Source organism: Microplitis mediator, chromosome 3 (assembly GCF_029852145.1).
Source record: "Microplitis mediator isolate UGA2020A chromosome 3, iyMicMedi2.1, whole genome shotgun sequence".
NCBI classification, from domain to species: Eukaryota; Metazoa; Arthropoda; class Insecta; order Hymenoptera; family Braconidae; genus Microplitis; species Microplitis mediator.
The window spans coordinates 25185472-25201497 of NC_079971.1; the positions used below are offsets into that span (position 1 = coordinate 25185472).

Sequence of the window (16026 nt, forward strand, 5' to 3'; positions counted from 1 at the left end):
ATATACATAGAAGTAATGATGATATACTTGTATAAAAAAATTATAGCCATGGGTGCCAGGATGGATCCATGCGACAGAGATTGTCGTGGCTGCTCGCCGCGGCGACTAGGGTGCTGACTTTGTTACCGTCCCCGTTGTCTGCGAAGTTCGCGAGTGAGTTAAGTCTTGTCATGATCGCGGTGACCGCGCGGGTCACCATGGTTATCAGCAGCTCTCCTTTCATGTCTGCTGGCGCTTGAGCCGCGTTCTCAGCATCCTCTTGCTTGCGGTTGTGGTCCGCGATGACTTCGTCGCGCAAAATCGCGCGGAGAATCGTGTGGACTTTGAAGGAGGGGTGGACTAGACACCGGGCTATTGCTATTGCTGATGCTGTCAATGGTCCTGACACTCCTGTAATTTTAAATAATTTATTGGTGATTTCAGGGATGGGCAAAATAGGATTTAATAAATACTGAGTATTTAAGTAAAATTTGACTTGAAACCCAAATGAATTATTGGTACGTGTCTAAAAAATACTTATCCTCAGAAACAGACAAAGTACTAAATAGTTTGTAACTTAGTATTTTTTACGATTTATCTATACTAAATACATTGTACTTGTTGTAGTACTTTTTACTTAAATTTGATATAAGTACTAAGCATAATTGTAATTACAACTTATAATTGTCACAGTATCTATTAAAAAAAAATTTTTAATACTTATTCTATCACTACCAGAACTTTACATACGACGATTGAGACTTAAAATTATCATTTTTGAATATACTATTGCACTCCTAAGATTTTAATAGTCAAATTTATTCATTAGATGATATTAATATATTATTGTCAAATTTATACTGTTTAGTTTAAATAAGTGCACGCGTACAGTTTATGTTTCAGCTTCAACCAGTAATCTAATCAATCATTTTTATATACCCGAGCAAAAATGATTATATAAAATTTTATAACATCATTTCTTTACGGGTTCTTAAAAAAAAAAAAACTTTTTTCTATTGACATAAAATTTAAAATAAAAAGTTCTTGTAGAGTTAAAAGGTTTAATCGTTTTAATTTATTATTGGCTCAACTTCTATAGTCAATCTAAAAAATACTCTGGGAGTTTTTAATTATTTTTTGTTAGAAATACCAATGATCTAGTACTTAAATGCAACTTTTAATCTCAGTACAAATGTACTTAGTACTTGAACCGTTCTATGAGTACAAAAGTATTCTTATTTAGTTTAAAAATAAAATACTACATACTATTGTATTTAGTACTAGGAAAAATTAAAAGTATTTGTAATTAGATAATAAATAAAATACTAAGTACTTCGGTATGTCGTATTTAGTACTTGTTCAAAATACTAATTACTTGCATATTTTTACCCTACAAAAAAAAAAATTATTATATATCAAAGTATTTATTACTTAATTAGTACTTAAAATACAAATGTACTTAAGTATGCCCATCACTGGGTGATTTATATGGCGGGAATTAATTGGAAGCTGATTTTTTTTATTACACATTTTTTAACCCTTTAGAGTCTGACCTTGAAACCCCACTCTTCGGTCTGGCGAAGCCCGATAGAATTAGAAAGAGCGCGAAGCAAATGTGACAGGGCCGTATTTTAAGAGAAAAAATTTCATCTAAGCGGGAATTAAAAATTATTTTATTTTTTATTTTTAATTTATTAAATAATAAATATCAAAGGACTTAAATTTAAAGTAAGAACAACATTTGGTTTCATTATAAATATAGTTAAGTAATATTGCAATTACATAGCAATGTATAAAATTTTTTTAATTTTTCTAACCTTACTTTCGAAGACTATTTCCTCACGTCAACAATACTAACTACGGCGCTGTCGATGAATGCAGCGCGAGATTCAAACGAGTGGAAGGGTACTCACAGACACACTACTACTCTCACATGTCACTCATACATGCTCACGGGACTCTACGATTCGCGCTCTCCCCACTAGTCTCACACGGAGACGTTTCGAGATCCTCTGACTCTAAAGGGTTAAAATAAATTCAAGTTACCGCGAGAATAATGAAAAATTTTAGTAAATGTACGGAAATTTGAGTCAGTAAAAAAATTGATTGATTTTGAAAAATTCAAATTTTAAGGAAAATTTTGTTTCTGTTCAATAAAATCAAAAATTCGAATCATCTGTTGAAAATATGAAAAAACGTGTAAGGAAAATTTTGTAGGAAATTAAATTCCCTACAAAAAAGATCTCAATGAAATTTTGTGTAAACCCGGTAGTTTTACCAGAATTTTGAATTTCATAACTAAATAAATCTCAACCTCTAATTGAAATTTAAAAAATTAATCTGCGATCTAAATTTCTGCTGAAAAATTAATTAAAGTAAAGGATTAAATGTCCAAGAATGGAGTAGTAGCCACTGGTACCTCTACCCTACACTTTAAAAATTAGTTGAGGAAATTTAGCTCAAATTCTAACTCACCGGTGGTTGTGATGAATTCCAAAATATTCGGAGTGAGTCTGAATGGTACCGGTCGCTGTGCGTCCAATTCACCAGACATGTCATCAACGTCGAATTTAAAGTACGCGATATTAACAAGACCCGAGTCCTGATGTATGTACATCATATCAGGGTTCAATCTCGTCAGATGCAGGACGTACTCGGCGAAGCAGGCAAGCGCTAATTGCAAAGTAAACATTTTTCTGAAGGTCCAGTAGTCAGTCGCTACAGGGAAAGTCTTGACAGCCCAAGACTTCATCATCGTTCTGGGTACCATCGTTGACTGAATGTGTTTGAGAATATCTCTGAGCATTTGGTGACTCGCTTGTGTTCCTTTTGCCTGCATTACCGCCAACTTTTCATAGTAACGCGCTATTGGCGCATCGTGTTCCATTCCCCCGCTGGTATTTGCAGCTCCAGTTCCACTCATTTTAGCACAGCCGAGTTTGTAAATGTCCAGCAGAGATGTCGAGGCCGGGTTGTCTTCAACTAAACGCATTTGCGGTGAAACTGCAACGACACGCGGCACAGTGAAGTGCAGGAATCGTCTTGACGTTTCTTTCTGTTTAGCTAAATAGTAATTCAACATTCTGAGCAGTTGGAGAACACGTTCCTCGCGTCTTGCGTCACCTAGACCCGCGTCATTGACAACCAGATACGGATAAAGCCGTCCGTTGTGTCCGCGAATCCTCAGTCTTCTCGCGGCGGTGTTGTGTCTCTGCACGACTTCGACTCTCGGCATAAATCTCGCGATCCTCACGTAATAGTGCGAAGGTTTCGGCAACAAAAATTCACCTGGCAGCTCAACTTCGGCGGTTTTCAAACTAAAGTTACTCAAAAACCTGCACTTTTCTTCAATAAGAAATGACTTTGGTAGCTGTCGCGTCTTGCTTTCGAGTATTTTTATCCATTTCTTGAGTTTGTTTATCAAATTGTGCAGTAGTTTGGCACCTGGTACAGTAAAATCGAAGTCTGATGAAAACTGTTCCTTCATACGTTGGAAAACTGGGTCCTGTACCGTAGCCTGGGCTCGTCTGGCCAGAGATTCAGAGGCTGCGGATCCAAAAGTTTGAGGTGTCGTCTGCGAAGATGTCGAAGAAATATTTTCAATCCCGATACCAAACGTCGATACCAATTTCTTGACAAAATTTAGCGTATGCGGAGTAATGGTCGCTTCAGAAACAGCCCCCCGGTTTTCGTAAGCAATCGCGTGGCATTTGGCCAAACCCTGACGCAATTGCCGCAGAACTTCTTCGTACCAAGTTTCTCTGAGCCAAACCATTTGATCGACGATTCCTTCTAGGCTTGACAAAATTGTCGGATGTATGTCCCGCTGCATGTGCATTATTTTTGAGCACCGCCACATCGGGGCAGTCGCTTTTATTGGTCCAGTTTCAGCGGCGGAAGCTGGTGTTGCTTGACTTGGATTAATATTAGCAGAGGAACTAGATTGTTGCTGCTGCAACTCGGCACTTTTGTACCGCTCGCGCTGCTCGATCTTCAGAGTCAAGTAGAGAGTTCTGATGGAAAAGTAAACAGCTTGAGGGAACATCCGTCCAACTTGGGACAGCAAATTCAGTATGACGTTGCCCTCGTGTCTTATCAAACACATCAGCAGTTGCGGTATCCAAGGCAGCCATTGAATAGGCGGCACTCCAACGGCGTATTTGTCAACGGCTTCCATCAGCGAGTTCTTGTCGTCATCGTACGTCAGCAGCCAGAGGACTTTAGCCAAATACTTCCGGGACTTTGATTCGTTTTGGTGACGGCAGGCGTGCAGGAAGCAGGTTATCGCTGATACGCCGATGGCGATCTGTTGGCGCGAGTCTCTGGTGAATATCTGCTCGAGGTAGTCGCCCCATAGTGCCCAGGCTTTTACGAGAGTATCGTGTAGCTGTACAGCAGCAGAGAACGCTTTGTTGGCGTCGTCCGACCGCCCGATTTGGGACAGCAGCATTCCCTTGAGTGCGTAGAACTCAGCGGTCATTTCTTTGGTAAAGTATTTAAGATTTGTTGACTCAATAACTTCTAAGCCTTCTTGGAGTTCATTGTTTCCGCTCACTGCGGCCATCTGCAGGTAACATTTTACTTGCTGACGGATTTTTTGGAAGCAATCCACGATTGGTACACTTGGTATCGTGTAAATCCGCGACAAAGAATCCAGACAAACGCCAGTGAGGTTGTGCTTGCGCGCTATTTTACCAAAATGAATTATCGCTTGCGCAGACGCATGGACACCCAGCATTGAGTGATTATTTGTGGTGGTGGTAGGGGTTGCGGCAGTCGTAGACTGGGCATTGGCTGGGTCTTGTTGCTGCTGCTGTTGCGAATCGTAGTGGCTGGATATAAATGTGTAGTGATGCTGCCTCCAGGTGAATATATCTGACCAATGGCTCAAGTCGTCAGCGATAACTGGCAGTCGGTTGCGCCAAGTCTTGACGATGGCTTTCATGTCATGCAGAGACGAAGCCGTTGATCGTCCGTGCAGCAGACCCTGATGAATCTGCATCGCTTCCTGGAGCTCCATTATTTGTTGAGCAGCTTGCAGCAGCGGCAAATGAATGTGACTGACAATAGCCGGCAGACGTCGCCACTCTCGCATACACAAACTCGATGCCAGTTCGACGTAACGTTCTACTGTATTCAGATGTTGGTCTTCATTGTGACAAATCGCTAGGAATCCACGGTAGAGATTTACCCGCCAGGCCATTTCTTTAGGACAATTGTGTTCCACTTGCGCCAATGCTTCTTTCATCATCGTCCAATTTGGAATTCGCCAGGAGCTTTCTAATATAAGGAATGGATTTTTTTCAGTCTTTTTACTGCCATAGTCCAGCAACAAATCCCACTGGTTCAATTCTTTCGCGCAGCGAATCCAGTGCTGTTCCCACAGCAGAGTTTCCCGCTGTATTTTAAACGGCGCGGGATTCCCAATGTAATCTTGTTTGAATTTGGTCATCGCTGAATCGTAAGCCACCTGCGCTTGTTCGAAAAATCCCTGCTGTTCTAGTGAAGTCGCCTGGATTGTTTCCTTGTAGTGCGCATGCTTTTGCCATAGTCCGCACCACATGTCTTCCTCGCACAGCAGCGCGTACATGTCAGCCAGAGAGTCGAGTATCTGGGCATGAGGATTGTTCGCTGCTGTAACAGCATCAGCTGGTTCAAAATCATAGCAATCAAACGCGGATTGACTCGGTATCAATTCACGCTTATCGCTAAATAAACTTGAGCTGTTGGCATTGACGGTGGAATTCAAATTTGCATTGACACTGGAAGTGTCATTCGTACTGCTAAGATCCCCGTTTTCAAAAGCCATTTTTTCTAGCGTGAGTGTCATGCGGTGCCACAAATTGTGAGAACGCCCAAGATATTTAATTAGCGGCGGACGAATCGGAACTGGGGGATCGCAGTGCGAAATCGCTTCGACAAAAGTCGCTATTGCTGATGGATGACAGTCTTTTTGAATGACATGCGCACCCGAGCAAACAAACGGAACTATTTCTGCAGTCAGCGCCGAGTGCTGGGTCTCGTCCAAAATAGACCAGAGTCTAGGGAATATATCCAGCCACACTCTCTCGGCTAGATTGGTGTCCATGTGACAGAGCTGAGCAGCCGCCAGTAAAAACTGTTCAGTCTTAACTTTTCTAGCGGTTTGTAAAAACTCATCTTGTTTGTTTATCAACTGGTTTATTGTCTCCGTCGTCTCCACCACAGGTTTCTTGTCTACTTCCATACTTATATCCGCGCTGATTGTCCCCAGGTCCATGTCCAGTAGGTCGTCCTTCACAATAGACACCAGGGAGTCCAGATTACCGGCGAAGTCATCAACGATATCGTCATCCAGACCCGGTTCTTTCTTTATCCTCGTGAAAAATAAGTCTGCTTCGTCAGTGGACAATAAGGAAGACGAGGGCTTCGATGTGTTTGTATTTGTGCTAAGTGACGGTAGTAAATTGTCTTGATTCGCGAGTTTCATTGGCGTTGACGCGCTGGCGGTCACGATCACAAGTTCAATGCACTGTTTGATCCAGTAGTGAGGTCCCATTGCGTCCCAACTCTGGCTGCAGATAATGTAGAGTAGTCTGTCGTACAGCCTACGTCGCATCGAGCTGTCGAAGACTTCAAAAAATTTAGCGCGAATACTCGGTTGCGTGCAGCGCAATCCGCTCAGAAAAGCCGGCTCTAGTTTTGAAGTCAAGTCAGTTGTCCTCAATATTTCGTCGCGGTAAACATAATTGACGAGCTCCAAAAATTGTCCATTGAGTTCCTGGTCATCTGGGAACTTTTTCTCAACGCACTGCATCATCTTAACCAACAGCATCGACTTTTCTTTTAAACTGGGCGCCTGATTGACAGCAATTGGGTTTTTGTTCTTCATCCATTCCTCCAGCATTCGCGTTATCGCTTTCATTATTTTGATATCATGGGTTTTTTCGATCAATATTATCAATATTGATGAAATAAATGACTTCCGCATGTCGGGACTCATCACCGCAACGCGATTTTTCACCAAATCCAAACTAAGGATCAGCAGTTCGCTGTTTACTGGATTTGAATCAGTGATTGTGTTTGAAGTGGCCGCGTCTGCTGTCACGGTGCCGCTTAATTGCAGATGGTCTTTGGTCATGCGATGAAGTACGCGTCCAAATTGGGCAATGAATCGGTCAATGTAACTCGAATTATTGATACAAGCAGCCTTCAGTATCATCAGAGTACCGAATAATGACGTCGAAGCGTTTCCAGCTGCAGCGCCCGTGGTGTTGGACAGCAGACCGGTATTTTTTTCATAAGCTGTCAACCCTTCGGTGATAAAATTGGCAACTGCTGTGTAGAGAGTATTCAGCTCGTCGTATTTTGAGGCTGGTGCTGCTACTCCTGAAGGAACGATCGACTCTGTGGGAAATATTGACATCAATCTGGACATGAGCGCGTGCATTAGACGGATTACTTTGGTATTGTTGGAGGTCAAACAAGCGCTGAGACCTCGCTGGAGTAATTTGAAGTTCGCTAAGATCTGTTCCCGCTTCATTACTCCCAGCAAAAATGTCAGCAACTCTAAAGCCGTACAAATGTTGCCGTAATTGGGCTGGGCGCTGTCGATGCTCGCGAATACTTTGTCCAGCCAATTTAGTTTTAAATCAGGCGGCGGTTGCTGCTGTTGCTGGGTCGAACTGGGCCAGACATCAGGTTTCAGTGCCATTTTAAGTAAATTAACACAGCGGCGTGACAACAACTCTCCTGGATTACTTGAGGATTGAATGGCAGCAGCAGTGGCGGCTGGTGTAGCTGTCGAAGTACCGGCTCCAGCGGCATTAGCAGCTCCTGCGGCTGTTGCTACGCTCGTGGTCCCGTCGTTTACTTGACAGGCGAGACGCAGCAAGAAATTCAAAATAGAGTCCGCGTGCCCGCGTTCGATTGGTTTTGTCGCACTCGGCTCACCAGGAAATCTATTAACCGGATTGGCCATTAGTTCATTCAATGTTAAATTAGGATCGCTCGTGTCCATCAACTGGCCGGCTGCTTCATCTTTGATGCGGTGCAGTTCCCATTTGATGATAACTTCAGCCAACTCAACTGCAAGTCGTCTGTTGTCTAGAGTCGCGTTGGGACTGAAACCCAAACGCTGGATTGAATTGACCATATGCTGGACCAGGTGATGTCTTACAGGATAGTAAACTTTGTAGTGACGAACCACCAGCTGGAGAATGTGAATCAGTTGCTGCATAGAATGACCTTCTTCGACAATTATCTTCTTGGTCCAGTGGGTCAGCATGGTGTTGCCGTCTTCCATCCGGACTGGCATCGCTGGTGTTAAAATTTCCAGCGCCTGTCGTACGACATTTCGCGCCTCGACTGCATGGGCTTTCAAAAGACTATGGAACACTTGCAGTACAATGCGTTTGTGAATCGCAAACTTAGCGATTATGTGGGAGAGCAATAGATGCCCGTGATATCGAGTTGCCGGGTCGACGCAATTCTTGCCGAGCAAACAAGGCCACGCGAAAGTCATCAACCGACGTAATTTATTGCCCTGACGTTTATTGGTGACGTCGTGAATATGTTGGGACGCCTGCTCGACCAGCAGACACGAGAACTGCAGCAATGAAATGCGCAGGCAATCTGCCGAAGCAAACGGATTATCTGGATCAATCACCCGGGAAATAAATACACTGACGACGTTCTCCGGGTTGTCTTGATAAGGCATCGGAGCACCGCCAACCAGCTTTACACCTTCGCCCCGTTCAAAACTAACAGCAAATGCTGGAATTATTATCAGCTGAAGTATTTTGGCTCTCAATTCTTCTGACAGTGTCGGGGCTGAAGCAGGAACAGTCGCCGACGTTGATGTTGATTCTTGAGGACAAGAATGCTCGACGAACCGGAAAAATGCGCTGCGTTTCCACTCGACTTGATACTCCCGCGCTACGGTATTTTCAAGAAAATCTCTCAGGAATTGAAAGTCTGGTATAAAACGGTCGCAAGTCGCGCGTAGAAGTTGAAACAGAAGATCGATGTCCGTTGGATGGTGACTGAAATAATGAAGCAGTATTTTAACAACAAGCTTTGGCTCTTTCCAGCGACTGAAGTCGACATTTTCGACGCGTTTGTGCAGCTCTAGATACCCGTCCTGGTACCAGAGCTGCTTCAAAGCCGCAACAATTTGTCCCTGAGTCGACAGCCATTGCTCGTCAAATTTGATAAGCACGGAGATAATTCTTATCGCCTGGTGTTGGAGTTCGTATTTGTCTGAAGTAGTCAAGTTCCCGCTGGTCGACGAGGTCGTCAGTGGAGTTGACAGCGAAGAGTTTGACACAGTAGCTGCCAGTAACATCGTGATCAATCTCCCAGTACAGTTCGTATTCGTAAACAAAACGTCTCTAAATGGTTTCCCGTCAGTCGGCTGCTTGATCAAGTATTCTAGATACCGGCTCCACTGCTGCTCCTTGATGTTGTTGTCATGCAGGAAGAGGGTGAGCGTTTCCGTAGGGTACCGCAGCAGGAATTTCATCAGCGGGCGCCTAAATGGACTGGAAGCTTCAATCAGCAGTGACTTTTCCGTCTGCAGAACCAGTCTACAGAGCACGTCAATGAATTTGGGTGTCGCTGCTGGTATCAGGTGGAAAATTCCGATGATAAGTGATATTTTTTCCTTGCAATCGTCATCGAATTTGATGTTACTCGCGGTTGTTTTGTGCTGCTGATTTACTTGGCTCGTTTGGATCAAATTCTCTAGTAGTTTCTTCAAGTGGAGAAGTAGCTGCTCGCAGAGGGTGATACTGAAGGTACTGGGGAACAACTGGGTCAGGTATGACAAGCGTTTGACGCAATTAAGACTCAAGTTACGGTGATCTCCGAGTGTCAGTAACATGGGGCGCATTGTCGTGTGAACAGTTTCCATGTCTATTTGAAAGCCTCCGATGAATTTCTGCATGCACTCGAACGTCGCTTGCTGTAGCTCAGGATTCGGACGCTCGAATGTTCGGTACAGTGTAGAAAATATTTTGTCACGAAGGCCTACGATATAGTGACAGGCTGCCAGCGCACGCAGAGCTGATTTGCGCAGCGGTATCAAGTTACTTACTGACTTATAACACGGCAGTTTGTGTAAAAACGCGTCTTCATTATCACAGAGTCCAAGAAGTTCTTGGAAAAATACCTTGTGTTCATGAATCTGGAGGTCGATTGTAAACAAACGAGGAGTCAGAGTTGTGCAGAATGTATTGCCGTCCATCAAACCGATCTGCGCATTAGCAGGCTGATGACGCAGCAAATGTTTCTTAGGCGGAATCATGTCAGCGAGAACGTCTTTGTGCGGTTCCATGACCTGGGTGACACTTTTGTTTTGTATTTCCGCAAGTAATCTGAGGGAAGACATCGCCTGCTCACGTACCAGAGTATGAGGAGACGTCACTTGACGCACTAACTCATGTGTCACGTCGTAAATACTTTTGTTCTGAACCTCCAGTAGCTCTGGCGCTGAATTAATTATGTCAGGATGAACGTAAACACGCAGCATTTGCTCCAAATTTTCTTTGGCCATATCAATGGCACCGTTGGAAACTTTGCCAGTCAAGTCCATCATTACGTACATGAGCGCTTTTAAAAATTGAAACAGGTGCTGGAGGACCCACTTGGTTGCCATGCGTTCAAACAGAAATTTAATAGCAATGCAGCCGCCTAATTTTGCGTACCAAGCGCGTTCGTAACAAAGCGCGCACATTTTTTCAGCCAGATACTCCATCATCGGCAGCTGACACGCGCGTTCTTTGCTACCGAGTATCTGGGTCGCGGTCTCCAAGATCAGAATCAGCGCGAGCTGTCCCGGTTTGCATAATTCCTTTTCCTCATGGCCCATTATCGTCGCCAGCGCGTCCATCAGCACCAGCGGATCTTGGCACCGATTCGTGTAACCGGAACTGCCGTTTATCAATCTATCGCCGGGCGCTAAACAGTAGGGACCAGCTTGCTGGGCTATCGCGATGATGGTGTAGTGTCTTACCAATGAAACCATGGTTGCTATGACAGATTGCTTGAGTTCTTTTATAGCCGCGGCTACGAACAAACCCGTCAGTGCTGTCTGCAGCACATTCCTGGCGACGACGTTGTCGTATTTGTAATTGAGTTCCTGTGACTGCGACTGCTGCTGCTGTTGAAGTGACGGCAAATTATTTTCCTTGAAGCTGATTGATGTGAACAGTTTGTGAAGAGTTTGACGGGTGGTTTCATCAGCAACGTCGGTACTGTCTGGATTTATTTCAGTGTTTAATTGCAGTACGCTTGCTAAGTAGCAATTGATGACTTGCCAGCACTGCTTTCGGTAAAAAGAGTCAGTGGTATTTGACTTTAATGCAGTGAATGCTGTCTCAATGATCATTTCAATTGGCAACTTAACGGGAGTTGTTGCAGAATCGGGGAAGTAAATGACGACTGCTGGTGATTCGTTGCCATTAAGACCATTGTCGCGATCGTTGTAATCAAGACGCTGCGGTTCGATCATCATTTTGCGATTACCGCCACCGAATTTACCCAATACACGGAACGCGACATGTGCGACCTGGTCATTTGGGTTACGCAGAGTGCGCCAGAGCGCTTGCATCAAATCAGCGCGTACTGGCTGAATGTGTTCGTAAAGAAAATCGGGCTGCAAGTTATCCACGCACAGTTCTAGGGTGCGCAGACCTTGACTGACTAAATTGTGACTGCCATTGAGCGCGGAGACCAGGGGATCCATCAGCATCGGCAAGTAAGGCAACAAAGAACTCAGACGCACTGGCACAGTGAGACACAATTCGACAAATAGATCTTTCATGTGCTGCTTGTGCAGACCTGACTGCAGACGATTGAGTCCCTCGAGTAAATTTGGAAGCAGAGGTAAAAATTCTTGGTACAAAAGATCATGGGAGCCGCCACCGATAGAACGAAACAACGCGCGCAGTAGCAAGAAATAATTGTATGGCTCTTTAGCAGACATCGCCAATTCCATTGAACGCGTTACGATTTGATGCAAATGCGGGCGCAGCATGTGCTCATTTTCGGCGGGAAATAATGACACGCTGCCAAAAACTAATTTAAATAAACGTAAGTACAAATTACTGCGCTCAACATTTGACCCCATGTCGTCCATCCGCTCCAGCAGGTACTCGACCAATACGGTAGCAAAGATCGGCGAGGTAGTGGGATTGGCCAGGAAAGAATTTCCAACAATTTGCAAGGCTCCATTGCGAAATATTCTCTCTACCATGTAGTCAATTGTCGTAGAAAATATTTCTTGGAATGTCTGAGGATTCATCATTGAAAACACGCCGCTAAAATGTTCCAACACTTCTTTCTCTTCTTTGGTCCTCACTGTCTGCGGAGGTGGGGGCTGCGCTTGTCCAGCTCTCATGTGATAATGATGCTGTTGAGTTGATAACGTCGGGTTCGCCATTAACGGCCCAATGGTGTAAATATCCAGCGCTTGGAGCGCCCACTTGACGAGACGAATGAACACCAGCGTTTCGCGCGGATGAAACTGTTTCGACTGAATTACATCCCCTGTACTGTTCGTTGACTTGCAATTAGCGCAGCCCCACGTTATTGTCTTGACACCACAAACCAGTGTCTTGATCAAACTGCGGTAATCAGAAACGTTGCAGTTAACAAGCGACGATGATTGATTTTGCGGAGTTAAAAATTTTGATTTGTTGGCTTCTTTGTCATCAGTCTCTTGTAAAATCGGAGGTTTGCTGTCTTCTGTTTTAATATCAATCGTCGCTCCAATTCCAGTTCCAGTTGCAGCTGCAGTTCCAGTTGCAGATCCAGCTGCCGCAGCTATGGCTTTTGCGTTATTCGCTTTGTTCAACAAAATCGGCAGCTGTAATTTAGTTATGGTTTTAAATTTCAGAACAAACACCTCCAGCATTCGCATCAACAGCTCGCGGCCTTGATTACTGTTATCACTGTCACTGCGCGTGCGAATGCACTCGACCAAATTCAATAATAATTTACAGGACATCGTCTGTATTGTCGTGGGCAAACTTTGGTCGTGGACATTTTTGCTGAACAGATGAACCGCGCGCGCGAGGTCCGGTAGCTGGAGAAGTTGACGGACATGATGGACCAAGTCCGCGAGAGTCGAATAAGCCAGCGGGCGGAGAGACTCGTAAGTGGTCCAGCCGTTGCCTAGCAGGACTTGCTCATCAAACAGACGTTCCATGTAAGGCACGAATTTAATTCGCAAATCTGTAGCTAGTATATGACGCGCTGCTATCAGTAACTCACGTCTCAGGTGCGTCACTTCTATGGGACAGAGGGTCAGCAGTCCCAGCATCCCTTTGACCATCATGGTGCTGTGTGACGAAACAACGTCCTGATAAATCCTGATTATGTAGGCGAGGAAACTTATCGTTTTTATCTGCGCTCCCATGAAGTCAACGAAGACTTCTTTGTTGAACCCCGGGGCGTTGCGGTGCTGGAGACTCGGCTGCAGTGTAATCGTTGTCATTATCAGAGGTATGAAGTCAGCTACGTCTTGATGGACGTTCTGTTTGTAGATCTGGTACATCAGTACGACAATTATTGGAAGCTCTTGCAATACTTTTAGTGACAATACTGCTCTGGGAATTAGATTGTATGTTATAAGATTGCCATCGCTGGCCTTCTTTTCACTTTGTATCGGCGTGATTGTAAAAGTTTCGCGTAGCAGGACTTCGATGTTTAGTTCAGACAGATCTTTAACGCGGATTGGAGGCCTGGGCTCGAATATTTTGTTCAAATTTTTAGGCAGCTCGCTGTAAATTGACTTTACAAACTGGAGAAAGTGCTGGATCTCGGGGTTGAATGTCGGGCGATACTGCTTGTGGAGTTCGATGATAATTCTTAAGCACACGAGAATATTTTCCTCGTTCTCGGTCTCCAGTAACTTGAGCATCAGGCTCAGGATTGGCTTCACGTAAGGGCGCAAGTGCTCGTTGGTGGGCAGGCGATGGATCATTTCGAGTATCAGCTTGCGCACTTGCTGGATATTGTACTCAGAAATGAAATGCGGCTCGCCGTCCTGTAGAATTTTTATAAATATCTTCATCATGTGGTCCAGGAACGCTGGGTACTGAGACGAACACATGATGACTTCGAAATTCTCTGATAGCTCTTGCGCTGCTTTCAATTTCAACTCATCCTTTGAGTTGGGATCTGCTAACATGGTCACGTACGACCTGTATGTGTTCATCTGGGTCACCGGGTCCGGTGGCGGAGGCGGTGGCTGTGGTGGCGCCATTTTTGATTCTATTTTTAATTTTTGTCTTCACTGATTACTTTAATTGATAGTGGGCGGTCTTTTGTTGAAGATCCTTTTCAAATGACTTTATTTATAAGCAATGATTGTTCCTAATCTGGTGCATGCCTATTTGAAAAGAAGTTACATAAAGTTGGTAATGATCGGAGTACTTGACATCAAGATCGTGCTCAAACTATTGAGTTTACGTGAAAAGTCATTGAATACTTTTTTTAAGAGAATTTAATTCTCTACAAAATTTAATTCTTATATTTTTCTCGTATCTGTCATAATTTGAGCACAATTTTCATTTAAAAATTTCAAAATTAAGGTGAGCTGTCAATTGATCCCTACAAATTGATCCCATCAACATTGGGTTGGAAGATGAGGATGAAGGTTTTGAAAATCAATTGTCAGTTCGATCTAGTCTGTGGGATCAATTGTCGGGGATCAGTTGTCATGGAACCCAAAATTAATGGCATCAATTTGTCTGATTTTTTAAATTTTTTAAACAAAATTATGGATACAAAAAAAATTTATTTGAATAATTTTATGGAAAATTTAATTATCTAACAAAACTTTCAATAAATTATGACGTAAGGATCAAATTACGCGCAATTTAAATTAAAAGATAAAATTTTTCTCCAATTCATTAAAAATTTTGTTTTCTGTCTGTAAAATTCAAATTCTGATTGAACTGTCAAAGATACAAAAAAATGATCTCTAACATTTTAGTCGAAAATTAAATTCTCTACCAAAAAGGTTCTCATAAATTTTGCCGTAAATTCAAAAGCTTACGAGATATTTAAATTTTAAATCAACTAAAGTAAATTTCTAAAATTTAAATCTTTCGCTCCAAAAAACAACAAAGAAATTTTCAAATTTTTAAAAAATAAACGTCATTGTCAATTATTTTGATTAAATTATTTACAGAACTCCAATTAACTTCAATAATAATAATATTTTGAAAATTTATACTTACATTTAAAAAATTTGATTGGTTTTATTGGTCACATTTACAAATAATTTATTAACTAAGTAATTATACACTGAAATAAATAATAATTACAATTAATAATAAGTAATTAGTAAAGGTTTACTAAACTAAATAAATTTACCGCTCTATTCTGCGAGGTTAGAACCCAGAAACTTGCCGCTGACATGAATTCATATTTTCATTACATCATAATATTTAAATTATATTTATAATCAATTATGTATTATTAAATATGTCATTAATTGTACATTAATAAGTGTTTAATTATAAACATCATATAATTTACTATATTTTTATATTTATTTACAAACAAAATCGTACTGCTTATAAATTAATATGACTTAAGACTTTATTTTTCCAAATTTCTATCAAAATCGTTCATTAAAGTGACAGTAGAGGACACTCGGGTGTTTTTTGACACTTAAATTTTGGCGGCAAATTCAAATAAATTTCTTGTTTTAAATCCTGAATTTACTCTAAAATTTTCGAAATTTCAAATTAAAATTCTGATTGAACTATTGAATTTTCATGGAAATTCGCAGAGAATTTGATTTTATATCAAAAAAGTTCTGATAAATTTCTTTGTAACTTTCATAGTTGGGAATTTAAATTTTCAATTGTGAAAAACATCAAAACAATTTGACAGTTAATTTTTTTTTCTTTAATTCAAATTCTGACTCAACTAATAAGTTTACAAAAAAATTAACAATCATCTTTTTAATAGAAAATTCAATTTCCTACAAATAATTTCCTCATAAATTTTCTATCAACTCAATAATTTACCCAGAATTTAAATTACAAGCAA

The 16026-nt window shown here is 42.2% G+C and overlaps 1 protein-coding gene across 2 annotated transcripts; it reads right to left on the reverse strand.

Annotated features, from left to right (window-relative positions):
- Positions 1-40: 40 nt before the first annotated feature.
- LOC130665842 (transformation/transcription domain-associated protein) lies at positions 41-15906 on the reverse strand. Of its 2 annotated transcripts, XM_057466452.1 has the most exons (4): positions 15343-15906; positions 15207-15273; positions 2455-14353; positions 41-390 (listed from the first exon to the last, which is right to left on the reverse strand). In XM_057466452.1, the coding sequence occupies exons 3-4, from the start codon at positions 14225-14227 to the stop codon at positions 41-43; spliced, it is 12123 nt and encodes a 4040-aa protein (XP_057322435.1). In that variant the 5' UTR covers positions 14228-14353; positions 15207-15273; positions 15343-15906. The 2 variants fall into 2 exon arrangements, with proteins under 2 accessions (XP_057322435.1, XP_057322436.1); XM_057466453.1 differs by having other exon boundaries at positions 15207-15906.
- Between the last annotated feature and the right edge of the window lie 120 nt (positions 15907-16026).